This window comes from Phyllostomus discolor, chromosome 12, assembly GCF_004126475.2.
Source record: "Phyllostomus discolor isolate MPI-MPIP mPhyDis1 chromosome 12, mPhyDis1.pri.v3, whole genome shotgun sequence".
In the NCBI taxonomy this organism is placed as follows: domain Eukaryota; kingdom Metazoa; phylum Chordata; class Mammalia; order Chiroptera; family Phyllostomidae; genus Phyllostomus; species Phyllostomus discolor.
The window spans coordinates 8,871,476-8,895,597 of NC_040914.2; the positions used below are offsets into that span (position 1 = coordinate 8,871,476).

The 24,122-nt window shown below is 43.2% G+C and overlaps 3 protein-coding genes across 6 annotated transcripts in view; 1 reads left to right on the plus strand and 2 right to left on the minus strand.

Moving 5' to 3' along the window:
* CEACAM1 (CEA cell adhesion molecule 1) overlaps window positions 1–5,014 on the plus strand; it is a 40,858-nt gene extending 35,844 nt beyond the window's left edge. For 3 of the 4 annotated variants that reach the window (XM_036012839.1, XM_036012840.1, XM_028530369.2), the window contains 4 exons: window positions 578–704; window positions 1,425–1,477; window positions 2,153–2,184; window positions 3,228–5,014. In XM_036012839.1, the coding sequence (XP_035868732.1) occupies window positions 578–704; window positions 1,425–1,477; window positions 2,153–2,184; window positions 3,228–3,347 (332 nt within the window). In that variant the 3' untranslated portion in view covers window positions 3,348–5,014. The remainder of the gene's footprint in view (window positions 1–577; window positions 705–1,424; window positions 1,478–2,152; window positions 2,185–3,227) is intronic. The other variant, XM_036012841.1, reaches the window with a different exon arrangement.
* The window catches only part of LOC118497666 (carcinoembryonic antigen-related cell adhesion molecule 21-like), an 834,765-nt gene that overhangs the window by 189,854 nt on the left and 620,789 nt on the right, over window positions 1–24,122 (minus strand). The gene's annotated exons all lie outside the window — the stretch shown is intronic.
* The window catches only part of LOC118497667 (carcinoembryonic antigen-related cell adhesion molecule 1-like), a 746,496-nt gene that overhangs the window by 184,659 nt on the left and 537,715 nt on the right, over window positions 1–24,122 (minus strand). The window lies entirely within an intron of this gene.

Below are 24,122 nucleotides of genomic sequence, written 5' to 3' on the forward strand. Positions count from 1 at the left end.
AAGGAGAAAGAGAAGACAGTGTTGGGTTGCAGTGTGGTTCTAAGAGAGAGTCTGCAAGGCTGATGAAGAGACCTTGAGCTAAAGTCGCCCATGCAAGGAAACCATTTCTCACAGAATTGAGCTTATTTCACATCCCTGCTGGGAGCCCAGGAAAGTGTATTCTGTGTGCAAAGGAGGTGGTTAACACACCACTTTCTGTCACTTCAGTCTCCCCCACAGGAGACCTGAGTGGCACATGTTCACGGCTGCCACACCTGGTACACAGGAAACATGCAACCATGAAAAGGTGGGAAGTGATAACCCACAAAAATGGCAATCAGCCTTTCTCACAGCTTTTCTCACAAAGCTCCAAAAATATCTGAGTACAGAAAGGACAGGATGGAATTGAGGTAAGTCTGATCACCAACCTAGAAATACCATGAAAGAAACAAATTACAAAAACCTCATAGAAACCTTCCCACAGAAAATGTATTCCTAGGAGGAACAAGTAGAGACTTCTTCAGGTTGACAGTTGTTTCCCAGGGCCACCCACTGTAAAATAATGTCACCTTCATTGCTTCTTCTCTTTTCATGACAGATGTTTCAACATCACCAAATCCTGGCCTCTCAGGTGGGGCCATTGCCGGCATCGTGATTGGGGTTCTGGCGGTGGTAGCTCTGACAGCAGCCCTGGTATACTTTCTGTATATCAGGAAGACTGGAGGGTATGATGGCCTTTCCTCTTGCCCTGCTTTCTCAAAGGCTAATTGCCATGCTTGGAGAGACAAGGATTTTCCCTTCCTTTTCTGGGCATGGATCTGCTCTGCCTCCTTCCCAAACCTCTGCTTCTCAGCACTAATCCCTGCAGCCTCTTCTTCCCTGGTCTTCAAGCTTCTGGTGCCCCACTCTCTCTGGGACTTGGTTATTCCCATCCCTATCTGGTTTAGAGAGGCAGACCCAATCATATTTCTTCATCCCCCAGTCAGGGAAACAAGGTCCAAGAAGAAAAATGAAAAGAGGAGCAGGAGAAAGTGAATCGTGTGTTCTGTCACCCACAGAAAGAGAAGGAGAAGAGAGGGACAGGACAAGAGAACCTAAGAAAAAGCAAAAACTAAAGGCCTCTTGGGCAATAAATAAAGTGAGAATAAAAACAGCATCTACCTGCAAAAAGGAAAGGTGTAGGGTAGAAGCAGCCTCAGAAGCAGTTGATAAAGAAGGGACCTATGTGAACATCAGGCCAGCAGGAAAGGGGTGTTCACTAGAGGGGATGGTGAATGGTCGGTACATTGAGGAGGAGGCACTGGGAGGAAAAGCAATACTAAACCTGGCATAAATAAGTACTGAAAAGCCCCCAACAAATTATCTGCTGACAGTGTCCTTCCTACTTCAAGGAGCAAAGGACCTATGCTTGGGAATAGCAGTCACAGTCTCTGATATTTATTTAGGGCAAGCGACCAGCACGATGTCACAGAGCACAAACCCTCAACCTCCAACCACAGTAAGTAAAGCCATCACCCGGTGAGAGCTGGTATGTTCCACCATGTGCCCTGCCCTAGCAGGGAATCCTGAATTCTCACATACCCAGTACCTTCTGAAGTTTTAGAAGGGATCTCCATTTCCCAACCATAGACTGAGATAGGCCCTCACACCCTTCTAGCCACAAAAGATTCCCCTGAGACCCAGCCCTGGGTGAGATTCAGCCATCCAGGAAGGCCTGGGTAAAATGGACATGTTTCCAGGAGCCATTCCCACCTTTCCCCTCCCCCCTGCCTCTACTATGGATGTGGGCACTCTCCTTTTGGTGAGACTTTTCCTGTCTTGTGGTGCTCTGGTTGCTGTAGGTCTCAATGCCCCTCCTTGCCACTGGCTCCTGCTGCTGAGGAACACAACTGGGTAAAACAAGGCCTTGTGAACAGGAATAAATCTTCAGAAGTGGACTGAGACTCTACTCTCGCCACCTCACTATCACCTCTGTTACTAACACCCTGAGTCTAAACCACAGGCTCTGAGGGAAGCACATTCCCTGGTCATGGGCCACCTCCCCACCCCCTCCTCTCACCACCTGCCACCTCCTCCAGCTAGAAATCGCAACAGTTTAGAAACACCATGTATATAACACCATAAGCCAGCTTTGCATTTTCATAGATTGGTAACTCTTCTTTCACTTCCCCAGGTCAGGGCCATTCTGAGAACTCACCTAACAAGGTAAGCACAGCCACTTTCACTGGCTCATTTTCTCATGGAAATACCTCTGTGTAAAGTGGGTTACTCTTAAAGACACTAATGTGATCAAGTGTGGGTCCAAGTTCCTCAATGCAGCAACAAAAATGTATTGGTTAACTACTCCTGTGGGCCTACCTCATGCAAAAACATGGGCTCTGGAGTTATTCCCATCTTGTATTTGAATCCTGGCTGTGACTATTAGTAGTTCTGTGATCTCAAGCAAGTAACTTAGCCTCTTTGATCCCCCGCTTTGTCATCTGTAAACTGGGCATGCTGCCTACTTCAGAGAGAAGTTGAAGGAATAAAAGGAGATAAGTGCAAAGTGCCCTCACCATGCCCAGCATGAGGAGGGCACTGGGTCATTCTCCCTGCTCCACCTTCAGTCTGACCCTGCTCTTCCTGTCAAGGAATAACATCCATTCCAATGGGTCTGAGGTCTTACGTCTTCTACTTTAAAACAATTTTGCTTATTTCTCTCATTTAGCCTTTCGATAGAACATGCATATATATTTCAGAGTGCTTAAGTCATATGAGTATGTTAACCATGCATAAATTACAATGAATTGAACATACCCTTGTAGGAAGCACTGAAATCAAGAAACATCATCCCGCTGCAGAATGAAACCCTCCAGTCCCTTCCCTCCAAAGAGTAGCCACTTTCCTGACTTCCAAGGCACTACATTAGTTTTGCCAGTTTGTGCTCTTACATTGAAAAACACAATATATCCTTATATGTGCCTGGTTTCTTTCATTCAGAATGGTTTGTGAGATCCATCCATGTGGTTGTATACATTCATAGCTGCTTGTTCCCATTGCTGTGTCATTGTATTCGTATCAGTGCCATAGTCTGTCTCTTCCAATGACCACTCGAAGGATGCCAGCAAGCAGAGAGAATGGGTGATAAAAGCCCTTCTGCAAGGCTAGGAGTTTCAGAGTGGTGAGAGCAGGGGTGCTGAATCACACCAGACCAGGTGAGGGCCCGGCCTGTGACAATGATTTAACTGACTGCTGCTCATGCCTTTCAGATCCATGAAATTACATATTCTTCCCTGAACTTCAATGCCCAGGAAGCAAAGAAACCAACTTCAGCCTCCCCATCCCCAGTAGCCACAGAAATGATTTATTCAGAAGTGAAAAAGAAGTAATGCAACCTGCCCTGCTCGAAGCACTGCTGGCTTATTCCAAGCTTCTCATCCCCATACCAGGATATCCCTTTACTCTCAGGAAAAAGAAGAAGCCTCTTTCCCCACTCCCCTTTCACTTCCTCTTGCTGCACCTCCAGGCTCCTCGTCACAGCCCCTCCCTTCCGTGTTTACAGACGAAAAAGCACATCCCTGGATCTGTAGGAAGCCCAGCCTTCACTGTCATTGAAACTTGGCAAAGCAGACCTTGGGGGAGAGTTGCCAGAATCTCCTGCCTCACCCCCTTTTCTGACCTAGACTTGTTCTACACTTACCTATTCAGCGCACACTCATTCCTTTTCCGCCTTAGCCCTGTCCTGTTGCCCATAACCTTGAGAGTTATGTCCTTATCCACTAAAATGCATGTGCCACAGAAGAGAAAATGTAGAAGCTTCTCTTCTCTCTCCAAAACCCAGCGTGAACCCACTACACACAGGAAAACAAATGTGTAACCAGTTCTCAATAGAAAAAGTCTGTACCTTTGCCTGCTGTCAGGGTGTCTACCAGTAGGACCTGAGCCCAAACACCTTGCTGCTTGGCTAGAATACCACCCAAGTCCTTTGGCAAGCCTGTCTTCAGAGAACTCACCAAAAAAATGCATGTATGTTTTAGTAACTTCAAGTGTTTTTATTCAAGGAAATGTCTACAGAAGGAGGAGGCTGCAGTTTTAGGGGGCAGTCAGCTCCTAATAGAGATGATCTGCTGCAAATTTCAGAAAGGAATCAGAGTTTCCTTTCAGAGATTATTTAAATAATTATAAGGAATGTACAATTTGGGGTATTGAGGCTTTTCCTGTTTCTCTGAAACATTGCACCATTTTAATTTTTATAACTTCTTATTTATGTGAAAGGGGTTATTTTTACTTGGCTTTGCTGTGTAAACCAACCTGAGGGCCTTAAGGTGAAAGAAGCCACCAGAATCCCTGGGGACCCCTTGGCCAGGAGCTCCTCGAGGCTGCTACTTCAGGGGCTCCAGACAAAAAGCAGAATCAGTTTCCTCATTCTCGGCTAGAAACAGGTCTGTCAGTTTCCAGGCATCTCAGGCCGATCATTGACCACCATTCCATCCCATGTTCCTTCCTGTGCATGTTCTGTCACTTTCTCAGGGAACCCTGGCCTCAACCTACCCTGCGGAGGTACACTTGGACCTGGAGGAGAGGGCACCCTGATGCAAGCACTGTCACTCACACTGTTGACACTGCTTACAACCCAGAGAGCTGCCCTGGTGCTGACGCCCCCAAGGACACAGGGGAGGATCACACTGGGCCCCAGTCTCCTTGAGCAGCCTCTGAAATCTGTTTCCTCCCATGGGAAAAATGTGCCAGAATAAAAAGGAAGAATGGGGAGAGGCAGACGTACTGCCCTCCCAGACTTCCACACTTGTGACTCTCTCTGAGGCTGTTGAGAGAATGAATTTCTTTGATATGGATTACTCAGGCCCCTCAGAGAGGGTTAGGTGGAGTTCTCTGTACCCAGGTACCTCTTTCAGGGCTAACCCCGACACAGACCACATGTACGTCCCCTCATCCATGATATTCTGTGTTATTTAAACTTTGCCTGGCTAAGGCCACTTTCAAATTATTTGTGAAATTTGTTTTCTATTTATAATAAAAATTATATATCAGACATCAACATGCTGCTTCCCTGTGATACTACTTTAGACAATGTCTTCTTTAGGGGCAGAAGGAAGAGAAATTGCTGAACTGGGAGTCACAGCCTACTTCTAAGCCTACAGATATTCGACCTAGTGATCAGAGAATTAGCAAAACTCATTTGCGCACCAGCTAGCAAAGTGAGTCTATCCAGTGGCAGCAGCCCACGGCTGCAACCTGCCTGGAAGTAACTGCCTGTTTTCCGCTGGGAAAGAAGATGATTTCACAAGTGGAAACCTTCCCGGCCTCTTTATTAGGGACAAATAACACTTCCCACACCGGTGGTTCATGTGAACCAGATGCCACCACAGACCTTCCCTCACAGGAGTCTCCATGGGTTCCGTCCTTGTGGAAATCTCTCTAGCACCTTCTATCTCCCAATGCCCAGGTCCTTTACTCTCCCTCCTCATAGGATCGGAGCTCTCCTAACCTGAATAACCCTCATTTATTAATCCCACTAAGTATTAGCCCATTATCTCTTTTCCTTCATTTCCAAGGGATTTAAGCATGTGTTCTTTTGCTTTCTCATCACCCAGTTTCTCCTCCACCCCCAAGATGCTAGAAGCAGCATAAAATCAGTATCCATCTCCTGACAAAATTCAAAGATCTTTTCACTGTCCTTCCATTGTTCACTTTTACAACATCTAAGACCACAAACAACTTTTCCCTCTTGAGTGTCCTCTTCCTGTCCCCTACCTGTGCACTGCACCCCACACACCAGGGTCAGCACTCAGAGCCTATGGGCTCCCTCTACACCCCCCTCTCCCCCAGCTCCAGTGACCTCTGTGCTGATGGCTCCTGTGGCTCCATCTCCAGCCCCTACTGCTTCCCAGATCTCAGGCAGTCGCATCCCAGTATCTTCTGAGATTACTCCACATTTGAACTGGCTTTCCCCCACAGCTCACTCATTTGTCTCAGTGACACCACTCTTTCTCAGGCAACCCTTCAATGTTGCTTTCTGTTTCCCAGAATCAATACACCGTCAAAGCCTGTTGATTCTTTTTTAACATCTCCCAGTTGTGTCCTTCTCTCCATTCCCATAAACCTAAATAACCCAGGCTCTCAACTGCTGGGAGCACGGCTTGACTTTTTGTCTCTGGTGTCTATTGAACTCTGCCTTATAGATAACTACCTCATTATTTCTTAAATAATCAGTACTGCCCCATCAAGTAAGTTCAAATTTCTCCCTCTCTACTAATAGTCCTTACTAAGTAAGTTCACTGCCCTATCAAGTAAGTTCAAATTTCTTCCTCTCTACTAATAGTCCTTATTCTCTTTACCACTACCCTCTAGTATAATTCCTCCATTCTAATTAGATCATTCTCCTTACCCATCCCTGCCCAGCTACCCCGTACGCACATAGAATTCCTAGTCCCAGTGCTATGCCAACAAACAAATACCACACAGGGCAATGTTCCTTCTGTATTCGCAGAAGAGTTACCCACACCAGCCATCACAAGCAACAACTTGGGCCCCGGGGAGGACAGGGAACTATAGCATTAACGTGTACACCTGAGACTCAGGAAACACCCTACCTGTGACTGAGACTCTTCCTAATGACAAATTAATGTGCCCATGAAATTTTTTAAAAGATTTTACCTATTTACTTTAAGAGAAAGGGGAAAGGAGGGAGAAAGAGAGGGAGAGAAACATCAATGTGTGGTTGCCTCTCGCATGCCCCCTACCAGGGACCTGGCCCACAACCCGGGCATGTGCCCTGACTGGGAATCAAACCAGTGACCCTTTGATTTGCAAGCCAGCACCCAATCCACTGAGCCACACAAGCTAGAGTGTGTCCATGTAATTTTTATAAAGCACCTATTATGCTATAAGTCTCAGTGTTAGACCCCATGAAAAAGACATAAATAAGAAAGACAGGGTTTCTACCTTAAGGAACATGAACCCTAAGACAAGAGAGAAGACATGAAAATCTATTACAACACAAAAGTAGAAAGAGATAAATGCCACAAGAGTAGACACAGAGAAATCCAATGGGAAATATGGCTACTCATTAGAATGAGGAAGAATGAGGGGAATTTTAAGAACAACTGATACCCAGTCCTCACCAACAGATTTCAGTTTAATTGGTGTGAGGTGGAACCCAGGCTCTGGTCATTTTGTAAAGCTTCCCAAATACTTTTTAACACGCAGCCAGGATGGAGAACCTCTGCTGTCATGGGTAGCAGAACCTAAAAGTGTTTTTTTAAGCCTAAAAGTGATTTGTGGCCAGGAGTATAAATCAGAGTGACCTAGAGAATTTTTTCAACAAACATAATAAGCTTATAAACCATCCCTGAAGAAGTTGATACAGTATGTCTGGAGTGAGACAAAGGCTTGTTATTGTGAAAAACTCCCAGGTGATTATCACATATATTCTGTTATGAAACACTAACATAAAACACAGGTAGAACTGAAAAACAGGAGTTGGGAGATCATTCCACAAGACAAGCATAACATGAATAATGTAGTTTTCAAGGCCTTGAGAAGTACTCAAAAAATTATTGGCATATAGCTAAACTTTAAGACATTGATGATACCAAGTATTGTGAGGAGGGGAAACAACCCATACTCACATACTGCTGATGGAAATACAAAAGGAAACAACCACTCTGGAAAAGAGTTTTGCATTTTCTTATAAAGTTAAATATACTTATACAGTCCAGCATTCCCTCTCCTAGGTATTTACCCAAGAGAAATGAAAGTAGCTATCCACACAAAGAGTCACAAAAACATAAAGAAAAATAGAAGGCAAGGAAGGGAGGAAAGGGAAGCAAAAAACTATGAGATAATTGCAGAAATCTGAGCATTGAATATTTTATGATATTGAGGAGGTGTTAATTTTTAGTGTGAAAATAGTATTGTGGGGTTTTTTAAATATTTTGTTTATTTAATTTTAGAGAGAGGGGAAGGGAGTGAGAAAGAGAGGGAGAGAAGCCTGTAAGAGACAACGATCAGATGCCTCTCACAGGCTAGATTGGGGACCTGGCCTGCAACCACAGCATGTGCCCTGACTGAGAACTGAACCAGCGACCTTTTGGTTTTCAGGGACCTATCAATTGACAGGCCCGAGCTCAAGCCACTGAGCCACACCAGCCAGGGCATGATTATGTTTTTTTTTAAAGCCCTTATATGCTAGTAATACAACCGAAACACAGGAGTGGGCAAAAGTAGGTTTACAGTTGTTCATATGGAAAATAAGACAATAATTAATAAATAACAATACAAGAATAAACTCTGTGCTTTCTGTACTCACAACTGTAATCCCACTTTTGCCCACCCCTGTATTAAAAGATGAAACGATCTGATGTGCAGGGTTTGCTTCAGAACAACCCAGTTTGGGGAAGGGGGTATAGATGAAACAAGATTGGCCATGAAATAATTGCTGAAGCAATGTGATGAGCTTCACTATTTTATTAGCCCTATCTTTGCAACTATTTGAAATTTTCCAGAAAAAAAAAGTCCTTGCTATAACACAAGGAGTCAGATATTCCAACACACAGAACACCATGTAGTTAAACAAAACAGACACAAAGTGCTACTCTTACCAGACCAAGCCAGGTCCAGTTACTAGGGAGTGGCCAGCCAAAAGACAACCCTGAGAAGATTCTATGAGAAGGAGCTCTATTGCAAGCCAGCAAGGACATACCAGGGGTCACTTCCCAAAGCCCTGTGTCCCCAAAAAAGGATCAAATTCATTGTTATTCGGGGAAATCATGTATAAACACTAAAGTGAGCTTCATCGTCACAGGTATAGGTGGGGATGCACAATTCCTGAAAAACAGCTCCGGCAATAAATGTTAGCTGTTAGTGATGGTAGCAGTATCTCAGTCCACAATACAACACATGGCCATATATACTGCACGGTCAAAAACAGAGGAAAATCTCCGCTCCCCCCCAGCAGGAAATTTTAGTATTATGAGGGTATAATGAGAAAAGTTCATAAGGAGGGTCCTCCAAGCTGCTTTGGCCAGTCTTGTGGTTTCAGCCAGATCACCCCTCAACTCCACACTCCCTCACCCTCCACCCCATCCGGGGCTTGCTCCTGAAAAACAGCTCCAGCAATATCAATGTCAGGGATTAGCGTAGATATGGAAGGAAGTTTAGCTAATTAAGTCTCAGTCTTTCAGTTAAAGCCTTAGCAAATTACAGGACATGGTTACACAAATCTTATAAAATCTCATGGGTTTGTTGTGGGGGAAAAAATTCAGTTCTTCTTGCCGACATAGTAAAAAATTACATATCAGCAAGTCCATTAGTATGCAAGCAACGTTTATTAGTGATATGGTCTCATAGAAGAAAAGGGCCTTGCAGAGGTGGGGGAGAAAGGCATAGGTAAAGGCAAGGCAAGGATGGCAAGGCATCAGGTCCTTTGTCCTAAAGAATTATATAGTGGGCAGGATGGGGTGAGGGAGTTACATATTGATTGGTGGGTAAAGGTGGTGCCAGCTTCCCCCAAGGGTACTGGGGGAGGGGACATGACCACCTAAACTTACACATGCGTGGGGGGTTGTTAACCCAGAATTCTGGTTTTGCTCCAAACAACATTTGTTCATCTTGTAAAACAGATAACGTGACAGGGGGCAGTTAAAGTTGAAGCAGTTACTGGAAGTTATTTATGGGGTTTTTCTTTGAGTACTATGGACTCCCTCCTAAAACACAGATAGTGACCAGAGGCAGGCAATTAACCAAAGTTGTTTCAGGGGCTTTTTCTTTGGGCACTGTGGGCCCCCTCCTCTTCCTCCTTCTAGGCCTTGGGATGAATACAGTTTCAAAGCCTTTCTTTCCCAGATGGTGGAAACGGTACACAAAGAACTTCAAGGGCTCCCCTCCTCTTGCCCTAGCATGGTGTTTCCTGTGATGTTTGGAACATCTGGCAACCTTATCAGACCAGGCTCAGGACTGCTGCATTAGTAGGTGACATATGTCTCCCTCCTTCTCCCTGCCTTGGTTTACTATCTATCCTACCTAACAGGTTTACAGGTTACTCTAAGTGAAGTTACGAATTCTAAATAAAAGTCTGTGCTAGGCTATATGTATAGGTCAGGTTACCACAGTCAAGCTCCAAGGACAGTGACTGACCAAGGGCAGGCAGGGCAAGTCAGACTCCTGCCCAGAGTCTTTAAGAAAGAGTATCACGTCCTGGCTGGCATAGCTCAGTGGATTGAGCGCAGGCTGCAAACCAAAGTGTTGCAGGTTTGATTCCCAGTCAGGGCACATGCCTGGGTTGCAGGCCATGGCCCCTAGCAACCGCACACTGATGTTTCTCTCTCTCTCTTTCTCCCTCCCTTCCCTCTCTAAAAATAAATAAATAAAATCCTTTTAAAAATCTTTAAATAAATAAAAAAGAAAGAGTATCACCTCATTAAAATAAAAAGCTTCTGCACAGCTAAAGAAAACAGGATTAAAATAAAAAGAGAACCAACTATATGGGAAAACATATTTGCCAATGATACCTCAGACAAGGGTTTAATCTCCAAAATATATAAAGAACTTACATGACTCCACTCTAAGAAGACAAGCAACCCAATTAAAAAATGGGCAAAGGACTTGAACAGACATTTCTCCAAGGAGCACATACAGAGGATCCAGAGACACATGAAAAGATTCTCGGTATCGCTAGCTATCAGAGAGATGCAAATTAAAACGACAATGACATGCCACTTCTCACCAGTCAGAATGGCCATCATAAACAAAGCAACAAACAACAAGTGTTGGAGAGGTTGTGGAGAAAAGGGAACCCTACTGCACTGTTGGTGGGATTGCAGACTGGTACAGCCACTATGGAAAACAGTATGGAATTTCCTCAAAAAACTGAAAATGGATCTGCCTTTTGGCCCGGCAATTCCACTGCTAGGATTATATCCTAAGAATCCTGAAACACCAATCCAAAAGAACCTTTGCACCCCAATGTTCATAGCAGCACAATTTACAATAGCCAAGTGCTGGAAGCAACCTAGGTGCCCATCAGTAAACGAATGGATCAAAAAACTGTGGTACATTTACACAATGGAATTCTATACAGCAGAAAGAGAGAAGGAGCTCCTACCCTTTGCAACAGCATGGATGGAACTGGAAAGCATTATGCTAAGCAAAATAAGCCATGTGGTGAAAGACAAATACCATATAATCTCACCTTTAACAGGAACCTAAACAACAAAACAAACAAACAAGCAAAATATAACCAAAGACACTGAAATAGAGGACAGGCTGACAGTGACCAAAGGAGAGAAGGGAGGGAATTTCAGGGGGAAAGGAGAAGGGTTTACAGGAATAAGTGTAAAGGACAAATGGACAAAAACTAGGTGGGTGGACATGGGAAGGAGCTGGGGAGGGCTGAGAGGGTGGGCTGGGATGGGAGTAAAAGACAGAAAACTGTACTTGAACAACAATTAAAATAAAATTTTTAAAAAATACCCTGGCTGGCATAGCTCAGTGGGTTGAGCACAGGCTGGGAACCAAAGTGTCCCAGGTTTGATTCCCAGCCAGGGTACATTCCTGCGTTGTAGGCCATAACCCCCAGCAACCGCACATTGATATTTCTCTATCTCCCTCCCTTCCCTCCCTAAAAAAAATAAATAAATAAAAATCTTAAAAAAAAATAAAGAAAGAAAGAGTATCCCAGGCAAAGGGCAGACAGGTGACACAAAGGAGTCCGATGTGGGACGGCAGAGCTTCCCTGCACTCTGAATGACTTCCTAGAGGCCATGATCCTGAAGAGCACACATTTAGAGCCAGACCACCTGCATCGGAGTTCCTGCTTCCAAGTGCCTCCAAGGAGACTTCAGGCAAACTACTGGTAATGTCCCTATGCCTCTGATCCTTTACTTATAGAACAGGGATTATAACAACACATACATCACAGGGTTGTTGTCAGGAGTCAGTGAATTACTTCATGTGTATAACACTTAGAAGGTGGTGGGTAAACTATAAATGTTAACTGTAATGGTAGCACTATCTCAGCCCACCATACCACACATTTTGAAAATGTCATCTAACTTCTATTTGTTGCTCCTCTTCTTTTTGTTAGACTGTACACTCAGAAAGCAGGAACTGTGTCTCATCTATCTCTACATCCCCAGGAGCCAGCCTAAGGTCTTGCCCATAGCAGGCACTCACCAGGCAACTCTTCTGTAAGGCAGCAGGGGAGGGACTGCCTTACTCCCCTGTGGATTGTACCCTCTATTCCTACAATTCTTTGGCTTCCTATAGCTTCCTTCCTTGTTTCCACCTCCTCCCTTGCTCTGCTTCAGAGGCATTTACTCACTAATGGTGCTTTCTGGTCCCTTCTCCAGCAGGTGTTCAATGCTTCCTTTCTCTCTCTCCCACAGCTATATTCTCCAAATGGCCTCTGCATCACTTATTCTGCAGTTAATGAAGAGTGAAGGGCAGTTGAATGTCTAGACCATTGGCCTCATATCTATTTATGAGAAGTAGAGTCCTCTGAAAAAGAGAAAAGCAGCCCTGGCTGGCGTAGCTCAGTGGATTGAGCACGGGCTGGGAACCAAAGTGTCCCAGGTTCGATTCCCAGCCAGGGTACAGTCCTGGGTTGCAGGCCATAACCCCCAGCAACCACACATTGATGTTTCTCTCTCTCTCTCTCTCCCCTCTCCCTTCCCTCCTTAAAAATAAATAAATAAAATCTTGAAAAAAAATCTTTAAAAAAAAAAAAGAGAAAAGCAGGTGGGATGGTAGTCAGAAAATACAGCCTCATCTTTGAAGAAACCCTGTAGACGTTTGTATAGTCAACAAACATCTCACTGGGTTTTGAGAGGTTCAGAAACTACTGCGGAGGACAGAAAGGCATGACAGGCAGGAAGCCCAGCTTTTGTGTTGATCTTTGCTTTGCAAATTTCAGGATTTCTTTTCCCACACTAAGAAACATCCTCATTTTCCCCCAAGGGCAGAGAGAAGAGAGAGAGAGGAACTCAGTGAGGAAGAAAATATAAAGATCCAGAGACTAAGAACCAAGAAGCTACAAAACCACAGATGGCTGCAGACTCTAAAGTGAGGTAAAGAAGGTCAGATGCTGATCTCTCTCAATCACAACTCTCTGTACAAAGTGCCCTCTGCCCTGAGCCCTGATATGGAGCAGAACATGACCCTTGTCTCCCCAAGTGCGGGAATTGCTGGTAGAACATTAATTAGCTACCCAGGAGCAGAAGGAAATGGAGCCCTCTGAAGTACCTCTCCCTACCTACCTTCCCAAGTTTCTTCTATGAGGAGGACAATTCAAGGCTATATTCCCAGCCCTAGGATTTGATGGTTCTTTGGTTCTTTTCGGGGGGGGGGGGTACCAAATCAGTGAGGGGATCACAAAGCAGAAATGGGACATGGGCAAGAATGCACTAAAAAGATAGTTTAAGCATGCTTCACTTAAGGTCAAATTCTTGTGAAACACACCAATCTCTCTCCACTGCTGTCTGGGCTCCTTACTTGGAACCCTATCTGAACTCGAACTAGAGCGAGAAAGAAAAAGAGGAACTGGGAACAGGAAGACAAAGCAATACAGAGTGAGGGTCTCCCTGAAATATTAAGTGTGATGATAAGGAAGTAAAACTGGTTTTATATGACTCAAGCTGGTTTTTGAGAACTTTACATGATTAGTGGCCAAAATATTTTAATTAATGACAGGACTTTTGGAATATATGTATAGCCACCCAGGCCAACCACTTTTAAGGTGCCCCTATTTATCTGAATATGATATACCTATAAAAGAAATCCTATAATTCACATGAGTCTTATATTTTTGTTGACTTAACTTACATAAGAACTAGGAACAGTTTGATATGACCAGGAGTTTGAGGAGACAGGGAACAGCAAGGAACAAAACAGTATATATGGTAGCAAAAATATGTGGAGAAGAAGAAAGAAGAACCAAAGAGAGAAGTAATACAAAAGAAACAATAAATTCTTACTATAAATCAGAGATGGAAGTAGTGATTTAAGTATGGCTAAACTTAGCTAACAGGCCATCTCCCCCAACTAAAAGACTTTCCTGGGTAACTCTGACAGCCGGGCCCTTTGGTCCAGGGGTGGGACAAAGATAGGTGGAAACAGGCAGAAACAGACACTAAATTCTCCCACTTCCACTTAAACCCAACAAGGGCTTTATCACCTACACAGGAGAATTAGACTTTGCACATTTGTTGGCTACTTTCTATTATGGAGAAATTTGATTAATGTCAATTCTTCAAAGGCAGTTGTAAAACTTGCCCATCACTAATGAAAGAGCAAGAGTTATTAGTGCTTTGTGTGTTTGTGAGTTTTTCCCCTAAAGAAGCCTCTGTTGTTAGGAATCCTAAGGCTTCTCTATGACCCAGCAGTTCCACTCCCAGGGGGCGGGGGGCACGGCGTGCAGTGTGTATGTATCCAAGAGAAATGAAAACATATGTCCACACAAGAACTTGTTCACAAATGTTGTTAAGAAGCATTCTTTGTAATAGCCAAAAAGTAAAAACAACCAACGGGCCATCAACTGATGAATGAATAAACAAACTGAGTGTACAGTGGAATATTATCTGTCAATAAAAAGAAGTACTGATACATGATACAACATGGATGAATCTTGAAAACATTTTGCTAAGTGAAAGAAGCCAGACACAAAGACCACATATTATATGATTCCATTTTTATGAAATATCCAGAAGAGGAAAATTCAGAATAACAAGCCAATGAGTGGTTTCCGGGAGATGGAGGGGGGAAATGTGGAGGAGGGATGGGAATGAGGAGTGATTGCTAATGGGTATAAAGTTTCTTGTTGGGATGATGAAAATGTCTTCAAATTATTTGTGGTGTTGGATGCATAATTCTGTAAAAACACTAAAAACCATTGAACCATATACTTTAAGCAGATAAAGTGAATGGTATATGAATTATATTTCAACAAAACTATTATTAAAAAGAAAAAATCTTAAGGCCTGAATAAGGCTTTGTCAGCTGACTGGAGTTTAGATTTAGCTATTCTACCCCATAAGCTACTCTACTCTATGTTCTACCCCATAAGCTACCCCATTACGACCCATACTCAGTTTGTAAAACTGCAAAAATCTGAAATTTTGCTTTAATTTTTTAAAGTGGCATCGAGGCCTCAAACCTCATTTCTTCTTTCTCCCTACCAGCTCTGTACCACTTGCTCAACTGGTTTAATGAGAAACATGTTCAAAGTAACTATGGTGAACCATTCACTGATGTCACAAATATTTACTGAACTTCTATTATGTGACAGGTCCTTTTCTAAGCCTCAGGAATGCAACAGTGAGACTTGGAGTCCCTGCCTACAAGATGTTTACAGAACCTTCTCCAGGCTGTCTCCAGGGAACATGGTAAGTGCTGCAAAAGGGGCACGTGATGGGTACTTCAGGAGCATGATCTGGAGTTGGTGTGTTAGTGAGATCACAGCAGAAGTACTGTATTAACCAAGGCCTGAAAGATAACTGAAATTTATAGGAAAATAAGAGGCATGACAGGAGTGTTCTAGGCAAACAGGTTAAGTAGAAGGGTCCAGATGTAATTGAAAGCAGGGGCATTTAAAGAACTATAGTAGTTTTCTGCCCTGGCTGGGTAGCTCAACTGGTTAGAGTGTCATCTCAATACACCAAGGCCGTGAGTTCAAGCCCTGATCAGGGCATATACAAGAATCAACCAGTGAATGCATAAATAAGTGGAAAAACAAATCGATGTCTCTCTCTCTCTCCCTCCCCCTCTCTAAAAATCAATAAAAGAAAGAAAGGAAGGAACAGAGAGAGGGAGGAAGAGAGGGAGGGAAAGCAAGAGGGAGGAAGGAAAACATAGGACAGAACCCTGGAGACCACTTACATTTGTGGAATGGACAGACCAGAGGTGGCAAGGAAAAGTGAAAAGGAATGGCCAGACTGGTGGGAAGCCAACAGAGTGAGGGCATTACGGCAGTCCCAGAGTGAAGCAGAGGTCATCAGCGGCAAGTGCTCTGACATCAGGTAAAACAAGGGCGAGAAGGGTTTATTTGTATTTGAAGACAACTTCACCATTGGAGACCTTGGTTAAAGTAGTTAAGGTTGCATGATGGGGGGTGGGAGTGGGGTAGTTCAGTCAACTCCATGATGCTGAGGAATAGATGGGAGGGATGCTGGTTAAAAACAACTCTTTTATGAAGTTTGTCTATCAAAGGAAGAGAGTGATAGAGTGGAAGCCAACAACACAAATATGGTTCTAAAAGGGACTTTTTAAAAATACAAGCAAGAGCTAAATATATTTAAATACTAAAACAGATGCAGAGAGTTTGCAGTTCTGTATGATAGCCATGGTCTCCCCTCCTTCTCACAGGAAACCTGTCAGGGAAGATCTTACAATATGCTAGGTGCTAAGTATTTTAAGCCAGAGCAGCTTCCCTGCAGACTTGACTTACCAACTGACATCTTCTCAAACAGGATGCCTCCAATATTGCCATTAGAATCTGTTCTTCTTCCAGTTCTTGTCTCTATGGCCACATGTAATATAAAACTACTGATTTTCTCATCATCTTTAAAGCAGTCTATATTCTTCTAAAATGGGCCTTTCAACACCATAAGTATTTGCTAACTTATAAAGCTCTAATGAAGACAGGCAAAACCCTGACTTTGTCCTTTTTCTCTTCTTGTACAAGCAGAGAATCTTCATTGCTACTTCATAAGAATGCTTATTTGTTACTGGTTTTTAAAGGAACTATGGTTTCAGATATGGAAAAGGGAAGAACCTGTCAAAACAGTAAGTGCACAGGAAGTGGTGATCCTAAGACAGAAAGTCTATCCTGCCTGGCCACTGTGCGATTACTCGGAAGATTCCTCAACTCTGCCTAAAATTTTCACTCCACTTTATTGAACTACCCGATAGTTCATCTGATTCATTGAGCAAATAATTCTGAGAAGGTTAGACAGCTTTCAACTATGTGTCAATCACTTGAGTAGTCAGACTGCTTTTCCCCCACCACCTACCTCCAACCTACCACACTGAGTTGGAAACTTTGATGGGGTAGGGTTGGAAACAGGACTCAAAAGCAAGGCAAACTTGGGGCTTAAGTGAGGAATAGGCTGGGCCTAGCTCAGGTACTACAGTGGAAGACTAATGGAAGCATCAAAGTCCTATGTGCCTGAAATCTTAGAAAGAGAAGAAAAATTCCAGTGAAAAGGCTTCAGGAAATGAAAAGGTATCAAAGGTAAGTATCATTTTTAAAAAGATTTTATTTACTTTTAGAGACAGGGGAAGGGAGGGAGAAAGAGAGGAAAAGGAACATCAATGTGTGGTTGCCTCTCACACACCCCTACCAGGGACCCAGCCTGCAATCCAGGGGTGTGCCCTGACTGGGAATCAAACCAGCAACCCTTTGGTTCACAGGCCAGCACTCAATCCACTAAGCTACACCAGCCAGGGCAGCATCATTTTTAAAGTGTGCCTCTATAGGAGACCGTTCTGCATGGCATGGGCCCAGCTCCCACTCGGAGATGCACAGGACCCATGCCCATGGATAGGTTCTCCCATGCGGAATCAGGCCTGCAATGAGCCTAGGCTGCTTTGAGTCTTGCTTTTTGCTAAAAACTCTCTCACTCTGATTTATAGCAAATATTTACTGCAAAGTAACTTCCTAAAATCCATGCTAAACCTTCTAAAGAGGATGAGTGTAACCAGTCCAACCACTTTTGCCTTTTCACTTGCAAATATACCTGTTCTGTGATGTGATTAGTGGCATTGGCTCCTTTGTTTTCTGTAAAAGGTAACCACCTAAAGTGAACCTGTGCATAGTAAATGAGGACCATCATGTAATGGCCAGGGAAACCCAATAAAGGTCTGTCATGGCAGAGGCCACCGCTTTTGCTCCCCCTGAGAGAAAAGCCATGCTGTCCCTTTTCCTCCACCGGACTCTGTAGTCCGTTTGAATGTCTCATTTCATCCATAATGACTTGGACACTGCGGGCCGGTGTCTGCATCATGCCTCATGTTTATACAGTGCCGGGAGGTAGATAAAACTCTTTTTCTCTAGAACATTTCTAAAATCTAGCACATACATCAGGATTCTCCAAAGAAACACAACCAATAGGGTGGTATATACCGAGAAAGAGAGAGAATAGATAGGTAAATAGAAAGACAGGTAGATAGACAAATAGAAGGAATTGGTTCACAGGAGGACAGAAGCTGACAAATCCCAAGACATGCAGGGTAAGTCAGCAAACCAGAGACCCAAGACAGCCACAGTGTATTTCCAGTCAAAAGGCCAGCAGGCTAAAGAGGAGCCAGTATTTTAGGCCAAGTCTAAAGGCAGGAAAAGCTGATGTCCCAGCTCAGAAGCAGTCAGGAAGAACTATCTTTTATTCAGAGGAGAGTCAACCTTTTCATTTTATTCAATGAAATGACTGGATGAGTCTACCCACATTAGGGAGGGTGGTCTGCTTTACTCAGTCACCAATTTAAATGTTGATCTCATCCAAAAACACCCTCACAAAAACACCCAGCATAATATTTAACCAAATATCTGGGCACCCATGGCCCATCAGGTTGACACAAAATGAACCATCATACTAAATTAGTAATACAGCTCAGTCACATCTTTCATTCAGCATTTACAAGGCCCTGTTCTAAAGAATAGAACAAAAAGACAAATCAGAAAAACATGGTGAGTCATCGAACATAACTGTAGTTTGAAGTGTATGAGGAGAAACAAAAGCCATTTGTATAATGGCAATGGTAAAAGAAACCCAGAGCTTCCCAATCTCCCCCATAAGACTTTCTAAGAATTGTCTTTGGTGCAGAATCCTTTTGAAATTGTTTCAGTTCAACTACTAAATATTTCTGAGAAGAAAGTTACTTCCTATTCTGCTACCTTCCCATCTCCTAGAGTTTCTTTCTTTCTCAGGGCTTCAATATGCCCAATTAGTCCTGTTAGGTTATAGATTTAAAAGATTTCTAAAGGGGAATCAGCATCTAATCAACATTTACAGCATATTTTGTGAAACATATTTCAAGTCCAAACAATGAGTTTCACATTCACGAAACAAATATCTATCATCACCCACCATGAATGAATGAATGAATGGTATTGAACATTTCTTGGAATCCATGTATGGACACATGGAAAAGTATTCCATTTAATAACTATTTACTGGGTACTTATAATGCATGTAGATGTAGTCAGGTACTATAGTGGAGGACTAATGGAAGCATCAAAATCCTATGTGCCTCAAATCTTGGACAAGGGAGAAGAGTTCAGAGGAAGAGGCTTTAGGAAATGAAAAGGCAAATAACTTGCCAGATAGTCTAAAATTCAGGGGGAAAAAAACCACACAGTTTCTATCCTTAAGCTGCTTTCAGGGGAGCATGACAAATTAAATACATGCTCAGATAAAGAACAAGGCATAATGACAATACAACAGGCACTATTAGCTAGAACATGGCCACAGCCACCACCGCCTGCTTCTAGACTTGCTTCTTATGCAGGCTAGGTAAGGGTGAATCTTTACTACTTAGTTCACCTAATTTTTCAGTGGGAACTAACAAAAAAATAAGAAAAGAAAAAAGTCTAAAAATTTTTTTTAAAAAACAAATTTTCAGCCAAGGAGAAACTGAATCCTAACCAGAGAACTCTCATTGATACCACATGCCTAAGTCTGAACGCTCTTGAATAACAGGTCCAGGTCCTCAGGGTCCTAACCCGCTCCCCAAGGTTCCATCTTCCCAAGGCCTTTGTCATGTCCACTGTTGGCCAAAAAAATAGAAAACAGCTTCCTTTCCCATTTTAAAATTGCTTAACTTATATAATGCCAATAGTAGTACAGATAATTCTAACAAGTTTTGAGGAGACAATTTGGCAATATTTAATAAGAGCCTAAGTAAGTCCTTTGACTGAATTATCTATTCACTTTCAGAAATATAGCTCAGGGAAATAACTAGAGATGCAAAACAAACCTAATGCAAAAAAAGATATTCATCATAGTAATATTGAAAAGAGAAAAAGATTAGAAATAACCCAGATGCCTAACAATAGAAAAATTACTAAGTTATGAATCATCCATTAACATAATGTTAGCCATTTTTTTAAAGATGATAAAAACATATTTTATTTAGTACTATTGCAATAAGGGAGAGAGGCTTCTATAAAACCAAGCTCAACTCCCAATACAGCAAAGACAGCTGGGGATTAACAGCAGCCAAGCAGATTAAGAGGGTCAGTGGATAGAAAATCACCAGAAGCAGACAGCAAGTTTGGGGGATCCTTGCTTAACTGATCTGACAGTATTCTTGTTATAGGTATATCTGATCTTGTTTGATCAGATATTAAGAATGGGGATTCTACCTAAACTGATTGAGCACAATTCTTGCTAAAACTGGACTCTACAAACCAAGAATGGGGCCCAGGGACCAGGCCCAGCAGAAAAGAGGGCTCAGAAAAACCTGTCTAAAGTTTGGTCAAGGGTAAAATTTTTGTCACAGCAATAGAAACAGGCAGAGGAAACCAGCAGTTATTTTTGGAAAACCAAATATTACACTCTAAGCCACCATATTGATCTGCACCACAAGGCACATACTTCCCCAAGTTCCAGCAGCAGAACTGGCTGAATCTACCAACTCCGGCCACAATTTTAATTAGAGATTTTGTCCACATTCTATACAGTGATTGTTCTGAAGCCCTTAGCACCTGATGCTGAGCCAAGGGAGTGGGTACAGTAACCACTATTCATGGAGTACATTAGCCATTTTTAAAGGTTTTTTTAAAGTTTAATAACATGAGAAAATTCATAAGTGAAAAAAATCAGTATACAAAGTGATATACATAGTATGATCTCAGTAAGTACAAAAATGGTAAAAGAAAAAAAGTCTAAATATACCTATAATTCCAGGTGTGTGCAATGAGAGGAATCTTTTCCTCTACTTGACAAAACTTCTATAATAAGCATGTATTGTTTTAACACTCAGCAAAAAAAAAAAAATTTTCTTAAATATATGCCCTCTTGTGGACCTCATGTTAGTAGAGTACCTATGCATACTGGGCACGTAATAAACATGTGCTGAGTTCATTCACTAATGGAAGAAGCGAGCTCTTATTTTTTTTTGTCTGAGGAACATGAAGCAGAGGAAAGTTAACTGCACTTAGAATGAGGAGGCCTAGATCTGAGAGACTGTGCAAGACCACAGCCCTTCCTCAACCACAAAACAGAGGGAGCACCTGCCTGACCTCCCTCAGGAGACTCTGGTGGGAAGCAAATGAGACAATGCCTGTGAAATTATTTTGTAAATTGAAAAACTCTACACAACATCTAAAGACAAACACTAAGGAACTACTGTTATTTTTTCCCTTCACGGTTTATTGCAGAACAGGAACCATATAAACCGGAAGCCCACTGGAAATCACCCCTTCCCCAGAACAGTTTACCAAATCCCCCACTTCTCCAGGTGCCCAAGAGTGGGTGTCTCCTGGGGCAGTATCTTACAGAACTCAAGTTGTTATAGAGTTACAGTGTCAAAGTATTTAACACATACAGTAAAGACCTTCCCCATGTACACCTGGAGTCTCTTATAAGAAGCAATTAGAAGTTCCAGGTCTGACATTACACTGGCTTCCTAAGTAATATTTCTACCTCATTTCTCCTTCCAACCATTTCTGTGCTTTATCATCAAAATACTCTCCCTGTATCACAGAATCACAGACTCTATAGCTAGAGAAATACTTTTCAATCACATGGTCCAAACTCCTTAAGAGCTAAGGAATCTAAAGCATCTAAAGCCCAGTCGTGTTAAAAATTAAGTGACCAAATCAAGGTCAGAATATTGATGTCATTTCCATCCTCAAAAACCTTCAGATAAATTCCAAACTCCTTAGCATGACTTTCAAAGCCCTTCACAACCTGGCTCCAACCTACGATTGAATCTCGTCTCACTCTAGTCTCCCCCACAAACCCTTGGTTCTAGTCCAACTGGTTTCTTCTCCATCTGATGGACTTCGGCTTCTTGGCCTCATCTCAGATGTTCTCCTGGAGCGTCCCTCACCTTCCTCACCCAACTTCACACATTTGCAAGGTTCACTTGTTGGGAAAGCCTTCTCTGGCCAGCTTGGCCCAGAGGGCAGCTCTCCTGCCTCTGGGCTCCCAAAGCTCTCACTGTCCATTACACTTGTGTATACCATTTGCAGTCCTGACATTGTGATTAGTATGTTTACCTGTCTTATTACCTCTCCCCCACCTAGATTATAAATAAAGATGAGGAGTTGTCTTTTATGTTTGTCTACAATCCCCAGCTGTACCTATCCACGACTGTGTGGTATGTAAGTTGCTATTCTAAGTTATTTCATTTGATCCTCACAATTTTCTCACAAATGAGAAAACAGAGGCTCACACAACTAGAAAGTGGCAGAGCCATGATGGGAATCCAGTTCCCGCAGCCTCCAAAAGCCTCAGCCATAAACTGTGCTGCCTCTAACCTGGCCAGCCTCTCACGTGGGGCAAGTGTGCTGGAACTGCTCAGTGCTGCCCCAGCTGTCACCAGGGCAAGGTGGAGAGCCAAGGCACACATGACAAAGAAGCAGAAGCAAGCTTGCTGCTCCCCTCCTCTGAGGCCCCAAGTGGGTTCCCGAGTCCCTGCGAAGTCTCCTTGGCTTCCTGGCATTAACCCCTCACCCTGTGCCAACTTAGGCAGAAACCCCACTCTGTCCCACAGGCAGCTTATCTGGGAGCCCTGACCAAATGGGTAAGACACCAGGAAATGAAAAGCCACACTCCTCTGAAGCTGAGCCAGAAAAGTGATTCTTAAGAAACTATCTGGCTCGCCGGAAGGGAGCTCCTCCCTATGGCCACCCCAGATCAGCTCCTCTGTGTTTCCCTCCAGGCTTGTCAGGCAACTTTGGGACCAGAGACAAGGCCCTTGCCAACGAGCCCTGTCCAACTGAGCTAGGGTGGCAGCAAACCCCAGGTCAGCAGGAGGGCCGCTATCTGCCCTGCTTGCCTGGCCCAGGGCCACGTCTTCCTCATGCTCACAGGAGCTCTGTAAGCAGGCTTCTCAGCTCTGGTGGTAACAGCTACCATTGATAGAGTGCCTACTGTGTGCCAAGCACTGTACCAGTGCTTTAAATGTTTGTCTCAATTAATCCTTGTTAATATTCTGTGAACTTTATGGACTAGTGCAGTAGATGAGGACACAGGCTCTGGGGTCAGACTGTCCAAGTTCAGAATCCCAGCTCCACCACTTGGAGTACATTAACTTGAACCTGCTACTTAACTTCTCTGTGTCTCAATTTCCTCATCTGAAAAATGACCACTGCACTATACTTAATTCCTAGAAAAGTTATGACGATTAACTGAATTAATAAGTGTAAAGTGTTCAATATACGTTAGCTAAACAATTATGTGGGCATTATCTCTATCTTACAGATGTAGCAACTGAATCTTAGAGAGCTTAAGTCACTTGCCAAAGTCACACAATTAACAAAGGACAAAGAGTGGATTTAAATCCAGGTCTGGACACCTGACACATCCCGGTGCTTGAAGCCTCACTCTGTTTTCTATCTTTCTGTATCTCTATCTCTACCTCTATCTCTGTTTATCTCTACCTTTATCTCTATCTTTCTCTGCTGTACTTAGGGAGCAACTGGGCTGGTGAAAGAACTACAATAGGACCCAGTGTAAAATAAAGTTCCCTGGAGAAGTAGAAGTCTACAGAGCCCAAAGCCAACTCTGAGAAGGTAGGGGGTCTGGAAAAGTTTCACTCACCCTACCTACAGTAATTTTACACAAGTGACATCAGGCTAAAATTAATATCAAAGACAGTATTGAAAAAGAAAAGTCACCAAAAAGGCATCACAGAGCCTTAGCAGAGTGGGTTTTCAACAGAGAGGGGAGGTCCCACCTGAGTATGGTAGAGGGATGCTAGGTTAGTACAGAAGCCTCAGAAAAATGATTGGCACCAGTTAGTCTGAGTATTTTTTGCATCTTTTCCCCTACCTGACCCTTAGCTATTGCCCAACCTCCTGTCTGGTGTGAAGTGTCGTTCCCTAGAGACAATTCCACAAGGCCTCAAATCACCCTGCCTTCTCACGGCTAACTTCCTTAAGAGTAGCTAACAAGTTCTGTTTCCACACCCCAAGCAACATACAC